We start from the raw sequence: 16,818 nt of genomic DNA, 5'->3' as shown, positions 1-16,818 counted from the left end.
CTTGGGAGTGAGGAAAAGTGATCACAAACTTCGTGTTGGACCCTGGGTCCCCTAGCCGGGGCGTAACAGCATGAAAAAGTAAATATGCACATATCATTTATCAAGTGGGCTCATTTTTTATCAAAAGATCTCTATTTTATGGAACTGTTATCCTTTTAAAAATACCACTTGTAGAAAAAAGTTACAACCGATTTTATTCATTGTACTTTTTACACCATAGCCATAGCTTGAATTTGTCGCTAAAAATTATTTCTAAAAAATGTGAAAATTTATTCAGTATGTTGATTATATAGATGATTGTTAGCTTTCAAGTATTAGATTTTCATTATTTTGTAAATATTATTGATATTTATGAGTTTGAACATTTATGAGTTGCCTAAAAGGCCCTGTCTACGTGTTACCACAAAAATACCAATTTTTAATTTTTAAGTTACTTATAATTCAGATATTTGAGTGAAACTTTCAGAAAATAATGATATTTTGATACATTTTGGGTGATGCATACAATGGTAAAGAGTCGTCCATGTGTTACTATGGCAACCTGTCCATGTATTACCACATTCTCATGTCAATAAAACAGAGACTTTTCAATATTTTACTCCAAAATTTATTTTCATCATAGTTGAACATAATATCTAAAAGGTTTTGTTGTACTTGATATCAGTTTCTGTTGAGAACTGCATGTTTTGAATATTTGCGTAAAGCTTCAAAAATTGATGTCTGTTCCAAATCCACGTGTTACCGAGCAGTGATTTGACATTTTTCACCTAAAAATTTTATCTCCCCAAATTTTGTTATACGTAATATTAAAATGCTTACAAATATCTACTCAAATATGTATAATACGTGCATATAAGTTACTCTGATTACATGACACAGACTGTTGAACACCAAATATGTCCACGTGTTACTGCTTGATCGGACCCACATGTATATATATATATTTTTTTAACATTGTCTCATAGCATCTCACAAACGAGTCATCATCACATTTTATTATGTACAAATACAGATACTTCAAAGATGCTTGCTCATAAGTTTTATATAAGTTTTATTCCATTTTATTTATATATATATTTATATATAAATAGACAAATATGAATATACATAGAGACTAAACAAACAGCTTTGCTACAGTTTCACAGAGAACATTTTAAAATCATATCCATCACATTATAACTTCGCTGAACATTTAGACACATACCACTTTAGATTTAGACAAATATGCACCATAGTTTATCATCATCACACGTAATATTTTGTTGTTATTTCTCCTTTTATTAAAACTGTCCTATTTGATCTGTGTTGTGTGTGAATGATGTACACACAGTATGTCCAGAGTTTTGACACTAACTTTTGCAGGATTTGGAACAACTATTGTAGATTAAAAGCCATGAGGTGCAACGCTCAACTTTCACAAGTCACATGTAAATCTAAAACCTCTATGGAACATACACTGAGAACTGACTTATTTTGCTGTGAAAAGGAGACATCAGTGGTTATAACACAGATCATAGGCAAATCTTTCCGTACAGTACATCGTAACATTTTTCTTGCAATTTCTTTCTTTGAATTTCTATTACACTTTCATGTAAAAGGACTGTTAACCCCACAAACCTAATAAACAGCAAACAATAAAAATGTGCAGCTTTTAACGTAATAATCCCACAAACGTAACACCTAATTTTCCCACTTTGTGCTCCTACTCGCTCCATTGTTACCATAATCACATCCAGACGTTTTATTTACATGGATCAAACATAGGCTTCTATTATACTTCAAGGGAATAAATAACATCTAATTCATACTGAAACTTTTATAATAAAACCTTTACAACATTTTTGCCCATTCTGTTTTGTTTCTCCACTTGTATTTGTCATTAAACACCTATTAATCTGGAATTAGTACCATGTGGTGTAACTGCAACATTCGATCATTCTAAAAAGGCAAGTATCCAAAGGATAAAAATAAATGGGAAGAAGAACATAAATAGCATACCATACAGCAAAGCCAAAATATCCACCGATTTAAACTAGTATATAAACAGATGGTCTGGTCCCAGTACAAAGACAGAGGGTCCTAATACTTATGTTACATTTATATTCTCTTTTCTTATTACCTCTGCCAAGGAACGACAGAAGTTATGTTTTCATTGGGGTTTGTTTGTTTGTTTGTTTGTTTGTTAGCAAGATAACTCCAAAAATTATGGATGGATTTTCATGAAATTTTCAGAAGTGTTGATACTGGCACAAGGAAGAAATGATGAAATTTTGGTGGTGATCGGGAGGGGGGGGGGGGGATCTGTCTTGGCGGAGGTCTGCGCTCTCCGAGTGCTTTTCTAGTTTAATTTGTTTCTTGTTTTTTGTGTGTTTGTTAATTGTTATGTTTTGTTTGATTGCTGTTGTTGTTTACTTTGTCTCATTGTTTACTTTACTGTGTATTCATTTATTTTGCCTTAGTATGAACTTATTTATTACCTCTGCCAGGAGGTATTGTGATCTCTTTGTTTTGTGTGTGTGCGTATGTACGTGCGTGTTTGTTTGTTTGTTTGTTTGTTTATTGCAAGATAACTCCAAAAGTTCTGGACGGATTTTCATGAAATTTTCAGGAAGTGTTGATATTGACACAAGGAACAAATAATTAAATTTTGGTGGTGATCGGGGGGTGGTGTCAGGGGTGGGGGACAGACCTGTCTTGGTGGAGGTCTGTGCTCTCTGAGTGCTTTTTTTTTGTTTCTTTACTTACTTTTCTGGTATGTCAATATGGGTGTGCATGTAAGCATGATAAGTGAGGATGATTACTCATAAGAGATCTAAGGGACTTGAGTTTTTCATATATTCTGCTGACAGGAAGCTAAAAGATAGACTGTTGTGTGAAGAAGGGGTGGGATTAAAGAAGTTATACTTTCTTCCACTTTTTTTCAAATGTGCAAATAAAGTCATACTTTGCTTTGATGTATATGTATCAGTTTTGTTTTTTTTCCCATGATTTCTTAGAATCTGTTTTATTTCTAAGGACTAAGTAAGATTACTTTATTTTGTTGCATATTTGAAAAAGATATATTACTTAAATCGCAGGTGTCAAACATGCGGCCCGGGGCCCAAATCCGGCCTGCCAAAGGGTCCAGTCCGGCCCTTGGGAGGAATTTGTGAAATGTAAAAATTACACTAAGATATTAACAACCCTTTTCAGGTTCAGGTTCCGCATTCAGACTAAATGAATCTCAAGTGGGCAGGACCAGTAAAATACTATCATAATAACATATAAATAATGACAAATCCAAATTTTTCTCTTTGTAAATGTAAATATTTTCATGTATTTACATTAAAACAAAGTATAATTTCCCAAAAAGTGTGAATAACCTGAACAAAATGAACAACCTGAAATGTCTTAAGAGAAGTAAGTTCAATTTTAACAATATTCTGCCTGTTACTAACTGTTTTGTGTATTTGTACATCCACTGTGATCTGTAAGTTAAAATGTACATGTGGAAATGATCAACTGAGGCAGAATATTGTTAAAATTACACTTATTTTTTCAGTTTGTTTGTGTTATTCACATTGTTTGAAAGGACAGTTTGTAGATGTAAACCTGTTCATAATGTAAATGTACTTTTTTCATTTTAAAACATAGAGAAAAGTTTGGAGTTGACATTATTCATATATTATTATGTTATTATTTTACTGGTTCGGCCCACTTCAGATCAAATTTAGCTGAATGTGGACCTGAACTAAAATGAGTTTGACACACCTGACTTAAATGTATTGTGATGTATTAATTTATTACATTTGGGGGAAGTTATTATAATTTTGAAAAGTGAAGATTTTTACCAAATGAGGTATTATATTTGTGGAAGGCAACTGTTATGAAGTTTGTGGGATTATTACATTAAAAACTGCAATTTTTTTTATTACGTTTGCTGTTTATTACATTTATGGGGTTAACAACAACCACTTTTAAAACCACCTAGCTCAATCATTTATGGATAAATATATAACAGCTCTGAAATACATAGAACAAAATGTTTGCTGTTGACATCATTCAGTAGTAAGTCTGTTGCAGATTCTACACTGAACAAAAATATAAACGCACCACTTTTGTTTTTGCTCCCATTTTTCATGAGCTGAACTCAAAGATCTAAAACTTTTTCTGTGTACACACAAGGTTTATTTCTCTCAAATATTGTTCACAAATCTGTCTAAATTTGTGTTAGTGAACACTTCTTCTTTGCTGAGATAATCCATCCACCTCACAGGTGTGGCATATCCAGATGCTGATTAGACAGCATGATTTTTGCACAGGTGTGCCTTAGGCTGGCCACAATAAAAGGCCACTCCAAAATGTGCAGTTTTATCACACAGCACAATACCACAGATGTCACAAGTTTGACTGTGCGAGGAAAATGGTGGTCACACCAAATACTGACTGGTTTTCTGACCCCCCGGACCACCCAATACAGTAAAACTGCACATTTTAGAGTGGCCTTTTATTGTGGCCAGCCTAAATCACACCTGTGCAATAATCCTGCTGTCTAATCAGCATCTTGATCTGCCACACCTGTGAGGTGGATGGATTATCTCAGCAAAGGACAAAGGAGAAGTGCTCACTAACACAGATTTAGACAAATTTATGAACAATATTTGAGAGAAATAGGCCTTTTGTGTACATAGAAAAAGTTTTAGATCTTTGAGTTCAGCTCATGAAAAATGGGAGCAAAAACAAAAGTGGGGCATTTAAATTTTTGTTCAGTGTATTATTTCCTCTGCACCGCGCACTGTAATGTAGAACCATTCTCTTTCGTACAGAATCTACAAGGTCATCTAGTAAAATATTTCAGATTACAGTTACTTGGTTTACTATGAACTTTCTAAGTATTTTTAAATCGTAAAGTATTGCTTTCCCCTCTTCAGCGCAGCTCGTCTAATAACTTCCATCATACTTTTCCTGTCTTAAACTTTCCCTTCAGGGTTTTTTTTCCCCCGATTTTCTCCGTTTTCATCCCTGTCTTTCTTTCTTTTTTCTACACTCGAATCTTTCTCGTCTCTATCCAGCTCTGCTTCACTTTTTACCTCATCGTCTTCTCCGCTGACCTCTCCGTTCACCTCTCCGTTCACCTCTTTTTCCTCTGACTTCTTAGCGGTTCCTTCTTTTGTCTCGGTCCCATCTCCTTCCTGGTTAACGTTGCTACGGCTACTTCTGCCATCATTGTTGTCTTTTGTATCATTATCTGACTGAGGCTTGTCTGGGTCATTGCTGTTTTCTTTCTCTTTCTGTTCCTCCCCTGTGTCTACATCATTAGCCAGGTCTGGGCTGCTTTTCTCTCCCTTCCCACTGTCTTTATCTTCTACCTCGTCTCCATTTTTGTCTTGATCATCCTTTTCACCCTTAGCAGATTCAGCCTCTTTCTCATTACTGTCCTGAGTCTTATCAGCGCTCCTACTACTAGACTCTTGCTCTTTGCTTTTACCCTCTTTTGTACTCTCCTCTTTTACTTCCTCTTTTACTTCCTCCTTTTCTCCTCCATTTACCGACTCAGATTGTGCTGTTAGTTCTCCCTCTTTTTCATGACTTGGCTCCTCGTTTTCCTTCTGCTCTTGTGCTCCCTCTGTTTCATTATTTGTCCCCTCGTCGTCCTTCTTCTCTTCATTACTTGTGGAAGCTTTTTCTTCAGTGTTTTTTTCAGATGTATCCTCCTCCTTCTCTTCTGCCTTTTCACCAGGTTCATCTTTGGCTTCTGTGGCATCAGCTGTGCATTTCTATAACGCAATAAGACCACCAAAAAAAATTCATTCAATTCCCTATAGGGACGTATAGTGGATTTGGAGTGATTAAAATTAACCCTTTCATGCACAGTGGTCACTCCAGTGGACAGTTCTTCTACAGCTGTTCTCTTGTATATTCATGGATTTTGTTGTTTTACTTGCATATCAACCAACACAGTGGATACTTATGCACCATCCCATAATACACTGCAATTCATACCGTTACTGTAACATTCCTGTTCTTGATAAACCTGATCCGCCGAAAAATATTTGAGTGTAAGTCAGTTGTTATTTGTTATTAGACTGTAATTAACAGTTTGGTTTTTTTTTTTTTTTTAAGTTGTTGTGTTTTGTTGTTTTTTGCATATTATTTGAGTGAGTAATAACTGCTATTATAATGTGAGAAAACATCAGATTAGCAATATTAAAAAAACATTTATTTCATAGTTTTCACACAGTATGACATTAAATGCATGTTTCTTTGCTTCAAAAATTAAACGCATGGTGTCCAGCTGAGTGGACATTTTTGTAACTCCATGAAAAATAGGTTCATAAAAAAAAAAAAAAAAAAAAAAAAAAAAAATTCAATCACATTGTTTTTTTCATGCCTGAAGAGGAATAAAAACATTCAGGAAAAAAATCTTGATTAAGGTTCTCATAATTCATGCATGAAAGGGTTAATCTTCAATTGCTATAACTTAGACACAATAGCATTAACCCTTTCATGCATGAATTATGAGAAACTTAATCAAGATATTTTTCCTGAGTGTTTTTATTAGTAGTATTTTATTTCTTTTATTTGTTATTTAGGCATGAAAAAACAATATGATTGAAAGTTTTCTTATGAACCTATTTTTCATGGAGTTCCACTCAGCTGGACACTATGCGTTTAATTTTTGAAGCAAAGAAATACATATTTACTGATATACTGTGTGAAAACTATGAAATAAAAAACATTTGGTAACACTTTACTTGAAGGTCTAGTTTATAATGCATTAAGCGCACATTCATAAGACATTATAATGCATTATAAAAGTCATTACAACAGTTTATGATCATGTACAACAACTTATACCAAGGTTAAAAAAGTATTATAAGTGTAGGCATAATGTATTATAAATTCAGCTTTCATAATGTTTTATACATTCATACCAAAGTGACAACAGTGTTTGTAGGAAGAATCTCAAGTCCTGGGTTACAGAACACATAGTAGGATGACTTATGAGCAGGATCTGCTGGCTCTAAGTAAAGTGTAAGTCAAAAATTATACATCAAAGTTTTCTTAATAACTCTTTATTTTGCAAAAACAAAACATTAAAAGAACAGAAACAGTAAATGGAAATGTTACATGTTGCTTTGTACATAAATAAAAATTAATGTGGCAGCTCTGAATCTTTGTTACTTCAAACACATACTTTTTTTTTTTAATAAATATGAAATCCCTAAAATAGATGGGTATAGGGACCAGTGACAAAACCAAACAAAAGTTCTCCACCTAAAAAAATAAATTCCTTCACACTGCTTTGGTATGGATGTATAAAACATAATGAAAGCTGAATTAATAATCCATTATGCCTACACTTATAATACTTTATTAACCTTGGTATAAATTGTTGTACATCACAGGTGTAAAACACGCGGCCTGGGGGCCAAATCCAGCCCGCCAAAGGGTCCAGTCCGGCCCGTGAGATGAATTTGTGAAATACAAAAATTACACTGAAGATATTAACAATCAATGGTGTCAAAATCATTTTAATTCAGGTTCCACATACAGACACATATAGTCCAATTAGATTTCAAGTGGTTCAGGACCAGTAAAATATTATCATTATAACCTATAAATAATGACAACCCCAAATTCTCTACTTGTTTTTTTGGTGTAAATTAAGTAAAATTACATGAAAATGTTGACATTACCAAACTATACCTTTACAAAAAATGTGACTAACCTGAACAAATATGAACAAACGGAAATGTCTTAAGAAAAGTAAATGCAATTTTACCAATATTCTGTCTGTTATTAAATGTTTTGTGCGATATAATGCACATGTGTAAATGATAAACTGATAAAATGAGGCAGAATATTGTGAAAATTGCACTTGTTTTTCTTAAGACGATTCAAATTGTTCATGTTATTCAGATTTTTAAAGAAACTTTGTAGATGTAAACCTCATCATAATATAATTTTACTTTCTTCACTGTTGTTATTTTACTGGTCCGGCCCACTTGAGATCAAATTGAGCTGAATGTGGCCCCTGAACTAAAATAAGTTTGACACCCCTGTTGTACATGATCATAAACTGTCGTAATGACTTTTATAATGCATTATAAATGTATTATAATGTCTTATGAATGTGTGCTTAATGCATTATAAACTAGACCTTCAAGTAAAGTGTTCCCAAACATTTTTAATGCTGCTAATCAGATGTTTTCTCACATTTTAACACACTCTAATACTAGTTATTACTCACTTTCATGGAGATAATATGCAAAAAAAAACCTTTTTGCAATTGATTTACACTCAAACATGTTACTGCAGACCAGGTTTATCAAGAACAGCCAAGTTCCAGTAATGGTATGAATTGCAGTGTATTATGGGATGGTGCATAAGCATCCGCTGTGTTGGCTGATACGGAACTAAAACAACAAAACCCACGAATATATAAGAGAACAGCTGGAAAATAGCCGTCCACTGTAGTGACCAGTATACATGAAAGGGTTAAAATTAGCCTCTTGGTGGTAAAATGAGATATGACAGGATGTATTTTTGCATTAGTCTATTTGTGCTGTATGTTCATACCTCTTCTGCAGGCTGGTTTTTATCTTCACTGTTTCCATCACTGGTCTTCGAGTCTACGTCATCTGAAAATATAGAGGATTTTTTTTTTTTTTAATTTAATCACATATTGCAGTAAAAACAAATTTAGATCAGATTTATGTGCTTATAAATGCTTCTAACTCCACTTTACAGCTTCTTTGAGGCAAAAAATAAGTTAATTTTAATGTTAAGGCATATACAGTCATGGAAAAAAAAAAAAATTAGATCATCAAAAGTCATCAAAAACAATGGTTATGCAATCAAGTTCTAACTCCTGTGTGTATCATGTGACTAAAACAGACAGAAAAGAAAACATGGGATGCCTAAAAGCACTGTTTTTTGGAAAATGAATAAAAATCAGCTCTGAAATTAAACTCTTATGAGCTATTTTTGTTGTTATCATTATATTTGTCCAAACAAATGTACCTTATATATGTTAGTGTATATATGTACAGGGTGGGGAAGCAAAACGTACAATATTTTGAGGCAGGGATTGAAAGACAGTGTATGACCAATTAGTTTATTGAAAGTCATGAGAATTTATTTGCCACAAGAAAACTGACATAATAGAAAATGTTTTTATTCTATGTGTCCTCCTTCTTTCTCAATAACTGCCTTCACACGCTTCCTGAAACTTGCGCAAGTGTTCCTCAAATATTCGGGTGACAACTTCTCCCATTCTTCTTTAATAGTATCTTTAAGAAAGTCGACATTGCTGTGTGATGTTCTATTTGTAGCATGTTCTAAAACGCCCCAAATAGCAGAATTCAGAGGGTTTAGATCTGGGCTAGAAGGCGGCCATAAGCATGATTCCCAAAAATTGCTAAAGTTGGATTTGTTGCTGTTGTCAACAAGTGTTTTGGTGTTCTTATGTAAGATTTTAACTTCAAATTATATTTTACTGCATTTCTAACGGTCTTGTTGTCTACCTCAAGTTCAATTGCCATTTTTCTCATGGATTTGGTTGGATCCTTTAGGATTTTGGATTTGAGAGCTTTAATAAAAGCTTTGGTACGTTTTTTGTTGCTTCTTCCACTTCCAGACTTTCTGGTAATAGTTTTGCTCATAGTCATTCTCTTCTTTCCATTCTAAACAGTCTTTATGGACACTCCAACTATTTTTGAAATCTCCTTTGGTGTAACGAGTGCATTCAGCAAATCACACACTCTTTGACGTTTGCTTTCCTGATTACTCATATGGGCAAAAGTTTCTGAAAAGGTATGGATAATAGTGTTAGGTATGATTATGACAGCAATATATGTTTGGTTTCAAAACAATTGACGTAGTACCTGCTGAGAAAAAACAACTAAATGTTCATTGTAAATTTTGCTTCCCCACCCTGTATATAATACCTTTTTTCTCTTTTTCACTTCTGAAGGCAAACACTTCTGTTTTTCTATATTCTTATTTTTATTTTTGATATCTGCTTCTTTTAACTGTTTTGCACCAACAGAACCAAGACAAATTCCTTGTAATGTAAAAATTACTCGGCAATAAATCTGATTCTGATTCTGATTTAGTTGTACCAGGCATTAAAATGAACAAGAAATTGCAGAAAACAGCGGTGGTCTAATATTTTTTTCCGTGACTCTAGAAATCAAAACAATTCAAAAACTCCAATAGTGTTATTGTATCCTGGGTGAGTTTGACAGACATTGCTATAAGATGAAGTTGATGAACTCTTGAATATTAGCACTGGAAAGCTAAGTAGATTTGTCTGGCCAGAGTCACGTTTAACAGTAAAAAAAAAAAAAAAACAATGGTCACATTTATCACTCACATAAAATGCATGAGTAATAACTGTGACATTTAGTTCAAGGAGGCTCATCAAGAATAGTACTAAATAAAAAATACCGAGTCCCTTTTTAGGCACTGTCTATGACTTCACTTTAAAATAAACTGTGCGGGCAAATAAAATATAAATAAAATAAATTACATCATTTCATAAATCCATGAAATCTCCTCAATAAATAAGGGTTTTTATTCCTCCTTTAGTCAAAGACTTGTTAAAATCCAAAGCTCTAGAATAAAAGCACCTGAGTGACATCTAGTGGTGAAATGGAAAAACACCCATTTCTGTTAAATGCATGTAAACAACTTCCCCAGACAATGGAAGTGCACCGCAGAGAGCCAGTAAACATTTTACAGCCTCACAGGGAGCAGAACAGCAGGAAATCTGAAGGTCAGGAGCGGCATCAAAATACAAATGCGACATTAGAAGGCTGCCATCATCATCATCGTCATCATCATTTCCTCGACAGTCCTGTGCATCATTATGACCCTGCATATATTATGTCATTCGGCCAAAAAAAAGATTGTTCTTTGGTAATGCCAACCCACAGTATAGTCCAGAGGTGTCAAACTCATTTTAGTTCAGGGGCCATATTCAGTTAAATTTGATCTGCAGTGGGCCGGACCAGTAAAATAATAACATAATAACCTATAAATAATGACAACTCTAAATTTTTGTCTTTGTTTTAGTGTAAAAACAACATTAAATTATGAAAATACTTACTTTTATAAACTACCCCCCCCCCCCCCAAAAAAAAGAAATTTAAATAAAAAAAACGTAAGAAAAGTTAGTGCAATTTTAACAATATTATTCCTCAACGTATCATTTCTACATGTGAATTATGGATCAGATCTACAAATACACTAAACACTGAGGAACAGCCAGAAAAATAGTTTAAATTGTGCTTAATTTTCTTTAGACATTTCAGGTTGTTCATATTTGTTCAGGTTTTTCACATTTGAGTGTTACAGGATAGTTTGTAAATGTAAATGTTTTCATACTTTAATGTGATTTTTTTGCACTAAAACAAACAAACAAAAAAATTAAGTTGTTCTAAGTAACTCCAGATTTTTTTTTTTTTTTTTTTTTTTGGCTTAATTCAAGATTTTTTTTTTAATTAACTGAAGATTTTTTTTTTTTTGGCTTAATTCAAGCTTCTTCTTTTTTTTTACTTAATTGAAGATTTTTTGGGCTTAATTCAAGATTTTTTGCTAAATTTGAGAATTTTTTTTGGCTTAATTGAAGATTTTTTTTTACTCAATTGAAGATTTTTTTGGCTTAATTCAAGATTTTTTTTACTTAATTGAAGATTTTTTTTTTTTGCTTAATTGAAGATTTTTTGCTAAATTTGAGATTTTTTTTGGCTTAATTCAAGATTATTTTAGTTAACTGAAGATTTTTTTTTGCTTAGGTCAAGATTTTTTTTGCTAAATTTGAGATTTTTTTGGCTTAATTGAAGATTTTTTTTTACTTAATTGAAGATTTTTTTTTTTACTTAATTGAAGATTTTTTTTGGCTTAATTCAAGATTTTTTGCTAAATTTGAGATTTTTTTTTTGGCTTAATTGAAGGTTTTTTTTTACTTAATTGAAGATTTTTTTGGGCTTAATTCAAGATTTTTTTTACTTAATTGAAGATTTTTTTTGGCTTAATTCAAGATTTTTTTTGCTAAATTTAAGATTTTTTTTTTTTGGCTTAATTCAAGATTATTTTTTTTTACTTAATTGAAGATTTTTTTTGGCTTAATTCAAGATTTTTTTTTTTTTACTTAATTGAAGATTTTTTTTGGCTTAATTGAAGATTTTTTTTTTTTACTTAATTGAAGATTTTTTTTGGCTTAATTCAAGATTTTTTGCTAAATTTGAGATTTTTTTTGGCTTAATTGAAGGGTTTTTTTTACTTAATTGAAGATTTTTTTGGGCTTAATTCAAGATTTTTTTTACTTAATTGAAGATTTTTTTTGGCTTAATTCAAGATTTTTTTTGCTAAATTTAAGATTTTTTTTTTTTTGGCTTAATTCAAGATTATTTTTTTTTACTTAATTGAAGATTTTTTTTGGCTTAATTCAAGATTTTTTTTTTTTTACTTAATTGAAGATTTTTTTTGGCTTAATTCAAGATTTTTTTTTTTTACTTAATTGAAGATTTTTTTTGGCTTAATTCAAGATTTTTTGCTAAATTTGAGATTTTTTTTGGCTTGATTGAAGGGTTTTTTTACTTAATTGAAGATTTTTTTGGGCTTAATTCAAGATTTTTTTTACTTAATTGAAGATTTTTTTTGGCTTAATTCAAGATTTTTTTGCTAAATTTAAGATTTTTTTTTTTTTTTTTTTGGCTTAATTCAAGATTTTTTTTTTTACTTAATTGAAGATCTTTTTTTTTTTGGGCTTAATTCACGATTTTTTCCTTAATTCAAGCTAAATTTTTTTTCCGCTTAATTCAGTTCAAGACTGTGGAATTTTTGCACTTGACAAAAACATCCCAGGGGCCGAACTGGACCCTTTGACGGGCCGCATGTTTGACACCCCTGGTAAAGTCCATTTGAAAAGGAAATCTTCATTCAGGTCTCCAACACCTGCTGATTTTTACACCTGACACTGAAGTTGTGCTGGTCGGGCAGTATTTTTAGTTTTTATTTTTAATTTTATTTATTTATCTAGACAGGGACAATGCACTATATACGTTAACCTTAGTGTGCCAGGTTGTAGCACTAGTACTGATGTCCACCTGTAGTCCCTGGGCAGGCTGATGTCATCATTAACCCTTTCATGCATACTGGTCACTCCAGTGGACAGTTCTTTTCCAGCTGTTCTCTTGTATATTCATGGGTTTTGTTGTTTTAGTTCCATATCAGCCAACACAGTGGACACTCATGCACCATCCCATAATACACTGACATTCATACCATTACTGTAATTTTGCTGTTCTTGATAAACCTGATCTGCACTAACATGTTTAAGTGTAAATCAAGTTTTTTTTTTGTTTTTTTTTTTATCTCCATGAAGTGAGTAATAACTAGTATTAGAGTATGTTAAAATGTGAGCATTAGCAGCATTATAAAATATTTTTATTTCATAGTTTTCACACAGTATATCACTTTCTGTTATTGTGTTTTAAATACATGTTTCATTGCTTCAAAAATTAAATGCATGATGTCCAGCTGAGTGGACAATTTTGTATTTCCAATAAAAAATAGGTTCTTAAAAAAAATTTCAATTGCATTGTTGTTTTTTTCATGCCAAAAGAGGAATAAAAACACTCAAGAAAAGAATATTGACTAAGTTTCTCATAAAGCATGCATGAAAGGGTTAAAAAAGCAGATATTAACAAAAACTAAAACATACAAAAAGCAGTATAAGATGCTTTTCCATAACTCCATCTTTTCTTTTTGATAGATTTACCTGTGTCAGCTCATGAAGATTTTCCATTTCCAGTTTTTCACTTAAATTGCTGGTTTTGTGAAGCTAACGCTGTAAGAGTCTGAGATATAACGCAGTGTGAAAAGCAGAGGATCTTACAACAAAACCATCCGATGTGTGCAGTTATATTCTGCAAGATCCATAAGATTACTTTATGTGGCATGAAAATATTCCGCACAGCTCCCCAGAGTAAACGCCTGTCTTCATTTACTATCTAGCAACTGATCGGTGATGCTGTGGCTCCTGGTAAGTTAATGACAACCCACTACAAACCACACATTCAATTCACATGAAGCAATCAGCTCAGCATAGCAGGTTTGTTGAGAGTGCAAAATTAAAAACATGGTTTTAGTTTCCATATAAGCATGTGCATCAAAAGCCTTGAAGTAATTAACCCTAAACATCATAAAAAGGAACACAGCTATACGCTCTGATAAACAACATAATTACACACTCATTTTAAAACACTAGATGAGATTGAAATTTCCAATCAGAAATAGAAGGGACACAAGTGGAAAAAAAAAGAACCAAACAGTGTAATTAATGTCTTTAATATTAGTTTCCCTTTTCTACACTCACCAGTTAAAGAAGAAAAATGACTCGGGTAGAGATTACAAGAGTTTATGGAGACATTTAATGCATTTCAAATGCAAAACTGATTGAAGTTTAGCTATGGTGGAAGATGAAACGTTATGGTAATAATAACGGACCTCTTTAAGAATATTTTATGGAAATCTTCTGCATTCATTAACAGCATGGGCCAAACGACGAAGTGTAAGCAGTAAGCAGTGGATGAGCTGCTATGACTCTAAACATCTTAACATGATTTGAGGATGAGGCACAGGCTCATGAAAATGCTAAATCAAATTTAATACAATATTTAGAATCTCCTCTCCTTGCTCATCATTACATCCAGAACATTACGGTTCTCACATTGCAAGCAGATTTGTGTTTGTGTGCACGTGGGTTTTTATATTTGTTTTCACCATAATCAGAAAGACACACACACATGCATTTGTTTTTCCCTCTCAAACCCACACAGACACACCTACATATTAGAAGTGATGCTAAATTTCATCAGTCAGTGTGAGGTACAACCAGAATGCAACTGTAAGTGGGTATAATTACTCTTATAAATGGCTCTTCCTGCCATTTTTATGAAAGGTAAAACTATAAATGACTGTTGTCTGAGGAAGAAATGCAATAAAACACAATGTAAGATGAAGTGATGGTAAACTACAGTAACTTCCCACTCCTCAATAAACAAACTCTCTCTGTCTCACACACACACACAAATATGTATTCGGCCTCACAGATACGGTGTTAGTGTTAGCAGGTCTGGTTTGTAACACACAAATCTGTGATCAGAGTTTGTACACCTATAGCTACCAACAACAATATGCTGCATTACTTTGATTTGTGCTTCTATTTGATGTTTGTGGACTTTGTTGTGCAGTTTACACCTGGAAACATACTGTAAATACAATTCAATGAAATATGCACATATTATATTTATCCACCTAATTAATAAAACAACAATACGTATAATACCACGACCCCCCCATGGCGCCTGGTGCTCCATGACTCTAAACTATTCTCTCACCAGTCTGTCTCAGCATGTATTTTGTGTTTTGCATTGATATCCTGTGTCCTTTTTGTGTGTGTGTTGTTCTCATATTTTTAGAAGTTTAACCAATAGGCTTGAACTCAGCAGGGAGTTACACAGCAGGGGGCTTAACTGTACAACAGAAACTATGATGCACATTTCACTCCTTTTTTTTTTTTTTGTACTTTATGGAAAAACCTACAACTGGAGTGAAAAATGTTGATGTACTTTACATCAGTGTCCTTCTCCATTGCAGCGGTGCACAGGGACATTCGTGCCTAGCAGCCTTGAAGGGTCTAATATCATGTTTAAAAGCTTCCCCCGGTCTTCCAGGAATCGTATCTATGGGAAGTCGTACTGTGCAATCACATACTAGACTCTACAGGGATGCAGAAGCAGACCAGGGCCTCTCATTGCAGATGGAGTAAGTTTATAGAGGATGTTGGTTGGTTTTTACAGCTGTGATGCCTCTGTATTGGACATTTAATGGTGGGCATGGATCATATTGATAAATTGTGTTGCTTTGGTTATTTGCTAAAGCCAAGTCATTGTGTACAGATTAGATGTCAGTGAAGCATTGATAGGACCGGCGAAATCACTGAACCGTTTAAAGATTGGGCTGGTCTTGAGAAAATATTGGAAAAGTGTTGAAATGTTCAGCTCAGACACCATTGTACAATGGAGTAACATTTTGCCAACTATTTTGCCTGTTACATATTTATTCCAGTAGTATAGTATAGTATAGTATAGTGTAGTGTAGTGTAGTATAGTATAGTATGGAATAGTATAGTATAGTACAGCATACAATAGTACGGTATGGTATAGTGTAGTGTAGTGTAGTGTAGTATAGTATAGTATGGAATAGTATAGTATAGTACAGCATACAATAGTACGGTATGGTACGGTATGGTATAGTATAGTGTAGTGTAGTGTAGTGTAGTATAGTATAGTATAGTACGGAATAGTATAGTATAGTATAGTACAGTATAGTGTAATATAGTATAGTATAGTATAGTATAGTACAGTATAGTATAGTATAGCATAGTGTAGTATAGTATAGTATAGTATAGCATTAGTAGATTATAGTAGACTACAGTGTAGCAAAGCATAGCATAGTATATTGTACAAAGCATAGCACAGTATAGTATAATATAGTATAGTATAGCATAACATAGTATAGCACAGTATAGCAAAGCATGGCATAGTATAGTGTAGTATAGTATAGTATAGTATAGCATTAGTAGATTATAGTAGACTATATTATAGCATAGCATTGCATAACATAGTATAGTATAGTATAGTATAGCAAAGCATAGTATAGTATAGTATAGCACAGTATAGCAAAGCATGGCATAGTATAGTATAGTATAGTATAGCGTAGTGTAGTATAGTATAGTATAGTATAGCATTAGTAGATTATAGT

General features: G+C 32.9%; 1 protein-coding gene across 1 annotated transcript in view; it reads right to left on the bottom strand.

The window, feature by feature from the left end:
* Positions 1-4,771: 4,771 nt before the first annotated feature.
* Positions 4,772-16,818, bottom strand: part of LOC115436237 (doublecortin domain-containing protein 2-like) — a 63,576-nt gene continuing 51,529 nt past the window's right edge. Inside the window, exons 8-9 of the mRNA XM_030159034.1 lie at positions 8,563-8,624; positions 4,772-5,756 (exon numbers count right to left, since the gene is read on the bottom strand). Of these exons, the coding sequence (XP_030014894.1) occupies positions 4,950-5,756; positions 8,563-8,624 (869 nt within the window). The 3' untranslated portion in view covers positions 4,772-4,949. The remainder of the gene's footprint in view (positions 5,757-8,562; positions 8,625-16,818) is intronic.

This window comes from Sphaeramia orbicularis, chromosome 16 (assembly GCF_902148855.1).
Source record: "Sphaeramia orbicularis chromosome 16, fSphaOr1.1, whole genome shotgun sequence".
In the NCBI taxonomy this organism is placed as follows: Eukaryota; Metazoa; Chordata; class Actinopteri; order Kurtiformes; family Apogonidae; genus Sphaeramia; species Sphaeramia orbicularis.
The sequence above is the reverse complement of the archived record's forward strand: the minus strand, read 5'-3'. Positions and strand labels throughout refer to the sequence as shown.